At 48.4% G+C, this 7,500-nt stretch overlaps 1 protein-coding gene and 1 pseudogene across 1 annotated transcript; both read left to right on the forward strand.

The window, feature by feature from the left end:
* Positions 1-1,467: 1,467 nt before the first annotated feature.
* LOC125528467 lies at positions 1,468-2,870 on the forward strand (the record flags this gene model as incomplete). Its single annotated transcript, XM_048692939.1, has 1 exon — positions 1,468-2,870. A coding segment is annotated over one exon (1,333 nt), but the record flags the coding sequence as incomplete, so codon positions are not given.
* A 2,504-nt stretch (positions 2,871-5,374) lies between these two features.
* Positions 5,375-6,942, forward strand: LOC125528468 (annotated as a pseudogene).
* The last annotated feature ends 558 nt before the right edge of the window (positions 6,943-7,500 follow it).

The raw sequence follows: 7,500 nt of genomic DNA on the forward strand, positions 1-7,500 counted from the left end.
GGCAGGGGGGGGTTCCCGACATGGGGTTTGCGCGGAGTGTAAAAGGAACAGTGCGTCCGGGGTTATCCCTTTTTAGGGGAAGCTGCAGGGCGCGCTGCCCATTTACTGCGATGTGACGCATGCGTGTGGAAATCGCCCCACGCATGCCGCCCACGTCACGCACACCCCTCCACGCCACGCCACGCGCGCGGGTCGTGGGAAGCGCAATGCGCGAAAAGTTTTACCGCGGTGAAAACCGCCCCGCCCACCCCCGCGCCTGCCCGCGCACCGTTTTGGGCCTGGCCCAACAACGTGTCGCGCTTATGTGTGGCCCAGGCCCGGGGGCTCCTGTCGGTGTACAAAAAGAGGGGTGCATTTTTGTACCCCTATACCTGTGCACGGGCAGTCGGAGCCGCGCCTACGGTCACGCCAAGCAGAACAGGGGAGGTGAGCCAAGGTAAGACCAATGCCCAAGATAATAAGAGCAACGCCAAGGCCAAGACCACAAAGAGCAGAGGGACGAAGCAGGTTCCCCGGCAAAACCCTTGCCGGGATAGCTCGCCCCACACCAACAGAGCGGGCCACCCTTGAGCCCACGGTCTCCAACATCACGTTGGGCCAGGGCTCGGGAGGCACCTCCGTGGTGTCATGCAAATCTTTGTGAAGACATATTCAAGATCAGATGAGGAATAGAAGACAACGATCCTCAGCAAGATCCTTGCCGAGGAAGGCCACCAGACCCCAGGCAAGGCCCTTGCCGGGAATGACAGCGCGCCACGGCAAGACCCTTGCCGGGCCACCCGGCAAGGCCCTCACCAAGGATGCCAGCAGGGCCACCGCCAGGCCCACGCCAACCAAGCTTCCACCGTCGTTCGCATGCAGCTGCTAGCCCAACCAGCTGGGCGGGCACTTGCGTGGCAACATGCAGCTCCCAGGCCAACTCATCGAGCGCCTGCGTGGCGGCATGCAGATCTTCGTGAAGGCTCCTCCACTGCGCCACCTCAGCTGCCTGCCTGCCTACATGGCACCACGCGCCTCACTGGCCAGGGCACGTGTCAAAGCGAGGAGGAGCGGCGACGGACGGGACGGGCCTCGCCCCCGTCCCCAATAAAGCAAGGGGACACCTAAGCTACGCATTAAATGCGTCTTGTCCTGTAATACGAGCGATAAGCTCAGGGCACTGTACACCTTTCCACCTCCTGTGTGCCACTGTGGTAGCCCCTTCCGACTATAAAAGGAGGCCCATGGCATACTGGAGAAGGATTCGGCTCTTTCGAACCACACACTGACCACAACTAGTTCGAGAGCTCAAGAACTCTCTGAAATACACCCACCAAAGCAGGACTAGGGTTTTACGCATCCTCGCGGCCCGAACCTGGGTAAACGATCCTTGTGCTGTCTACTAGCCCTGCTCTTCTCGCAATCCCGCGCCCCGGCAACCGTAGTAGGGATTCTTGTGATCCCATAGGTGTCGTTCCACACTGACAGCACCATCGTCGAGGAAGCAGGCGCTCGATACATAACCAACTCAGGGATGATGATGCAGCTCAAGATGCTCTCAGAGGCCATGTACAGAGGGCACCGTCTGCTTGATACCTGGAGGTCCCGAGCCCTCCAAGACGATGCAGGCTTTGATGAGGTTAGCAGCAATAACTCATCTAGCAGCAGTTTGTATTTAGCCATTCCACTCAAACGTTCTCGAACAACAATGGTGAACGACGACAAGGACATTCGCCTCGAGTCAGATGGTGCTTTGGAAAGCTTAGAAATTGTTGTTGCTAACATGTCAGAATTTGTTGTGCTTTTGAGCGAATGTGAGCGCATGTCTCGCAGGCCATATGACGTTTACCTTTACACCGACAACTTCATGTTTAGCCGACACGCTGAAAAGCAAAAGCTCTTGAGCTTCTTGTTGGAGCACAACGATCCTTCAGGTGATCATGCATGGGGCGTCCTCCCGCTCATAGGTGGTGTCGCAGTTGGGAAGAAAACCTTGGTTGCTCATGTGTGTGGCGATGAAAGGGTTCGCTCACGTTTCTCCTTTATTTTGCACTTGATTGGAGACAGCCTTTTGGGAATACTTGATGATGGAAGGACAATGTTTGGTATGATGTTGGTAGTTATTGAGTTTTCTTCTGATGTAGATGATGATGACTGGAAAAAGTTTTGCTCGTTTCTCATAAGGATGGGTAGAGGAAGCAAGATCATCATCGTAAGCAAACTTAAGAGATTAGCCCGGTTGGGAACGGTGAAACCGATCTTCCTAAGTGTACTATCTTACGACGAGTTGAGATACCTTTTCAAGGCACTATCCTTCGGGAGTGTAGAGCCCGCAGAACATCCTCGGCTAGTACAAATGGCAGATCAATTTGCCAAGGAGTTGCACAATGCACATGGTTCACTTCTTGCAACAAATGCGTACGCGAATGTCTTGAGAAGGAATCTCGATGTTCAGTTTTGGCGGCGCATAATGGACGAGGGGATGAGAGTGGTCAAGAGGAACCTCTCCATGTATGGCGTGCATCCCAACACGCTTATACAACAAGGCCATCCAATGGACATAACAGACTTCGGTTTGCATCCACTTAGCATGACACCTTACACATTTGGTGCTTCAGTGAAGAAGGAACTGCCATGTGTGACATTTGCAGAACTTGTAACAGATCCTAGTGTTGTCCCAAAAGAAGACTTCACTCTAGTTGCATGGGAATCCAGGATACCCCCTCAGAAATCATTTGTTTATATTGTTACAAGTCGTGCTCAGGATACACATCAGGGCAGCGCCTTGCCAGGGAGGAAGCGACAAGGAGTGCCAATCTAGTTTTGTTTCAAGACTTGTAAAATGTAACTCTTGTTGTATTTTATTGATGCATCGTTGCTGTGAACCATTGAACTAAATGTATCACCCATCTCAATTAATGTACAGTAAATCTGCAGAAGTGCGCTTCTTAGATAATGCTTCAAGTCTCGGTCTCTCGGGTAGGTGGCTAACCGATGCAACAGAAATTAAACATACAAGAAAGAGGTATATGCATCATCAACATCATCATCATTGCAATGTTATGGCTAGCATTATGCTATACTTGATAGTGAAATCGGGACAGGTTTAGATACAAATTGCCTAGGAATTGATTTCGAAGAACCCTGGGAGCACTGCGGCATCGCGTTGCATCCGGGAGGCTCCCGTGCCAGCCCTTGAGGTGCTCGTAGTCGAACTAGCTACGCGCCTCCCATTCTCCCTCGCACCTGACGTCGGCGACCGCCATGGCTCCACACGAGGTGCGGCTCATTGCTGGACTAGGGAAGGCAGGAGGATGCTCGTGGTTGCACCCATGGTAGGTTGGAAAGAAGGTAGTTGGGGGTTGCACAGAATCCGCGTCTCATTTTAAGTAGGTGACCACCATGGGTCCGCACGAGACCCGATGGGGATGCTACGTGCTGCGCGGCGGCGCCGCTCGTCGGTGGCCGATGCCACGGCGTGTTTGGGCTTTGGGGAAGGAAGGAGATTGGAGATTGATTCAGCGAACAACATCGCTGGTAGGCACTGACCGTCGGGCCCCATGAGAAAACGGAAACGGTACGACTATTGCTAAGAGCATATGCAGATCCCTTAAAAGCTCGCCGGTCATGTTTTTCCGGCTAATTTACAATACAAGCAAAAAAACCCGGCCCGAAAAAGTCATGTAAAAACGGCCCTACATGTAAATGTTTTACGGGAGGCCGGAGAACCGCTTTAGAATCCGCAATATATACTAGAGCGAGGCCGTTTTAGGGTCCGCGTTCTTCATTTCCCATATCCCCCTCTGCTGCAATTGAACATCTCCGGCGACAAATCCCCTTCTTCCGGCAGCTTTTTTGCGGCGCGCGTAGCCATCCGAACCTCATCCTGATTTCGAGCGCATGTCGCCGGAGGGGTGGCCAAGGGTGATTGACAGCCGCCCGGAGACGCTTGAGCACAGGCGAGAATATTCGGTCCAGCCTGTCGAAGTTGCTCCAGGTCCGGCTGCCGGCGCTGCGGGAGAGAGCGTCGCTCTTCTGCGCCTACTCCTTGCGCCACTCCTCCACCAGCAGGCGGAGGGAGGAGCTCCCGGCCCCGTCGTCGTTGTGGCGCTTGCGAGGCAGCGCGCATGGTTCGACGCGAAGGTTTTGCACAGCATGCAAGGTACACTTGTTGAAACAAATATGTTCGCGGACGTTTTAAGAAGGAATCTCCATGTCCAGTTCTGGCGTTGCATATTGAACAAGGGGATAAGTATGGTTAAAAGAAACCTCTCCATATATGGTGTGCACCCAACTATGCTTTAGAACAAGGCCACCCAGTGGACATTCCGGATTTTGCTTGACATTCACTTACCATGACAAACTATACTGTTAATGTTCCAATCAAGGAGGAATCACCAAGTGTGAGACTGGGGGAAATTCTAGAAGATCCTAGTGTTAGACCCAAATAACTTCATTCAAATTTCATGGGAATCAAGGATACACCCTCATAATTCAGCTGCTCACTTTGTTACAAGCTGTGCCCTGGATACACATGAAGTTAGTGCCATGCTAGGGAGTAAGCGGCGGGGAGTGCCGATCTAATATTGTTGCAGAACTTGTGTAATGTAAAATCTTGTCGTATTTTCTGATACATGAGCATCAGATATGTTCGCGTGGCCATATATAGCATCATCTTAAGTGGCAGTTAGTACTACTACTCAAAAGATCTAGCTAGTATTAATAAGGTGGCCAACTAATGAAACATAAATTAAACTAACAAGAAAGAGGTCTATGAATCATCATCGGGTAAATCCTTAAATAACTAGTAATTCAGAATCACAACAGATTTACCATTGCAGAGAGCAATCAGGTTTGTCCATCAACAGAAGCCTGGCCATGAAGAACACATATGGCGCAACAGTTTTGAGCCATGAAGAACTGGTAGATATATCTTCCAAATGATTGACTACTCAGGAAGTAATTCAAGTATTTTGCTGTTGTGTAACATAAATGATATGCATATTAATTGTATGAGAATATAGTACACAATGGTAGCCTTTGTTTTCTCAACCTGGATTCAAACATCCGTGAGGAATATCATTAAAAAATAATGACGCCATGATCTCCAAAGGCCAAAAACAGGTTAGTGTGGAAGAATATTAATTTAGACCTACCTACTGTGACTATTAAAAATACAAGTCTTTTCATGACGCTTGGGCAGTTGGCTAGTCATTCTCACATGTTTTTACGAGGAGCCCAACTAGTGTATTCCTTGGGGCTAGTAGACCAATATATAGTACAAGTACAGGCAGTTTATAAATGGTACATGTTAGCAGCCGTCTGCCTCTCACTCTTGAACTCGTCGCAGTCAATAGTATGGGGACTTTTCTATTGTGTGCGGAACTCTGCAAGACTTGACAGATGCTAGTTAATTTGTCCAGACTACATAGAGATCGACCAGTAGCTCTCCTCATCGGCCGCTCTTCTTGCTTGCCATGGAAGCTACCATATCTGTAGTCACAGGTGAACTAGTGAGCCGTTTCATCTCCTTCCTGAAGAACAAGTACTACTCATCTTTGAGCGATGCACAATCAGAGGAGAAGGTGGTGAGGAGATTGCAGCACCTCCTGATGAGAGTCAGCATCATCATCGAGGAGGCAGATGCACGGTACATAACAAATTATGGGATGTTGTTGCAGCTAAAGATGCTCTCGGAGGCCATGTACAAAGGGTACCGCGTGCTGGACACCTTGAGGTATCAAAACCTCCAAGACAGTGCAGACACTAACGAGGTTAGCATCGATGACCCATCAAGCAGCATCTTGTATATATCCATTCCTTTCAAGCGTTCTCGAAAAAATAATTGAGAAGCTTGACATGGCCATGCACCTCGAGTCAGATGGTGCCTTGGAAAGCTTAGAACTTGCTGTTGCTAACATGGCAGAATTTGTTGTCCTTCTGAGTGGATGTGAGCGCATGTCTCGTAGGCCATATGATGTTTATCTTTACACCAACAACTTCATGTTCAGCCGACATGCTGAAAAGCAAAAACTATTGAGCTTCTTGTTGGAGCACAACAATCCTCCTGGTGATCATGCACCGACAGTTCTTCCAATCATAGGTGGTTTCGGAGTTGGAAAGAAAACATTGGTTTCTCATGTGTGTGCAGATGAAAGGGTTCGCTCACGCTTCTCCTCTACATTGCACTTGAATGGAGACAACCTCTTGACGATACTGGACCATGGAGGGGCCATGTTTGACATGATGTTGGTAGTTATAGAGTTTGCTTCTGATATAAGTGACGACGAATGGAAAAAGTTTCACTTGTTTCTCGTAAGAATGAGTAGAGGAAGCAAGATCATCATCGTAAGTAAACTGAAAAGATTAGCCCGTTTTGGATCAGTGCAACCTATTTTCCTAAGTGTTTTGTCTTATGATGAGTTGAGGTATCTTTTTAAGACCCTAGCATTCGGGAGTGTAGACCCTGCAGAACATCCACAACTAGTATAATTAACAGATGAGTTTGCCAAGGAGTTATATGGTAAGCAAGGTTCACTTGTAGCAGTAAATACGTTCGCCCAGGTGTTGAGAATGAACCTCACTGTTCAGTTTTGGCGTTGCATATTTGGTAAGGGGATAAGACATGTTGAAAGAAACCTCTCCATATATGGTGAGCACCCAAGCAAGCTTAAAGAACAAGGCCTTCCAGTCGACATAACGGACTTTGCTTTGCATCCACTTACCATGACAAGTTATACAAGTAATGTTCCAATCAAGGAGGAATCACCAAGTGTGACATTTGGAGAGCTTCTAGCAGATCCTAGTGTTAGGCCAGAAGGAGAGTTCACTCTAATTGAATATGAATCAAGGATCCCCCCTCATAAATCATTTGTTCATTTTGTTACAAGTCGAGCTCAGGATACACATGAAGGAAGTAGTAGTACCTTGCCAGGGAGGAAGCGACGGGGTGGGCCAATCTAATTATTATTTTTGAACTTGTGTAATTTATGTAACTCTTTTTGTATTTTTATAAACAGATGTGTTCATGTATTATACTGAACAAAATGAATTACAGATCTCAATCAATGTACTGTAAATTTGTATTAAGTATTTGTTATGAGTGGGGGGATCCTGAATAAAGGGCAGACCCCAAGTATTTTATAGCATGGACAAGGGGAAAACAGAAGGAAAATTTGTGTCTTTTATCAGATCCAACAATCCACCGCCTGCTAATCGAGCAACAATACTACGTGTGTGTAAACTCCATGGTGCCATTCCATCTAATCGAGCAACGAAAACGCTGCATATAAAAGAGCAAAGCAACGGAGCTCTGATTTATCCTGTGCCGTGGCGTGGAAGTGGATGTGGACGCCACAAAAATCAGATGAGATCAGACTACGGTTCTGGTAGGCGCCGGGAAAATCAGAGCCTCCCACAAAATCAGCACTAATGTTTTTGCAAAAAAAAACTTAGATCGAAACAGGTTTAGAACTGAAACCACCCACGAATCTATTTCGGGGAGCACTGGCGGGGGAGCCT

Source organism: Triticum urartu, unplaced genomic scaffold (genome assembly GCF_003073215.2).
Source record: "Triticum urartu cultivar G1812 unplaced genomic scaffold, Tu2.1 TuUngrouped_contig_4894, whole genome shotgun sequence".
In the NCBI taxonomy this organism is placed as follows: domain Eukaryota; kingdom Viridiplantae; phylum Streptophyta; class Magnoliopsida; order Poales; family Poaceae; genus Triticum; species Triticum urartu.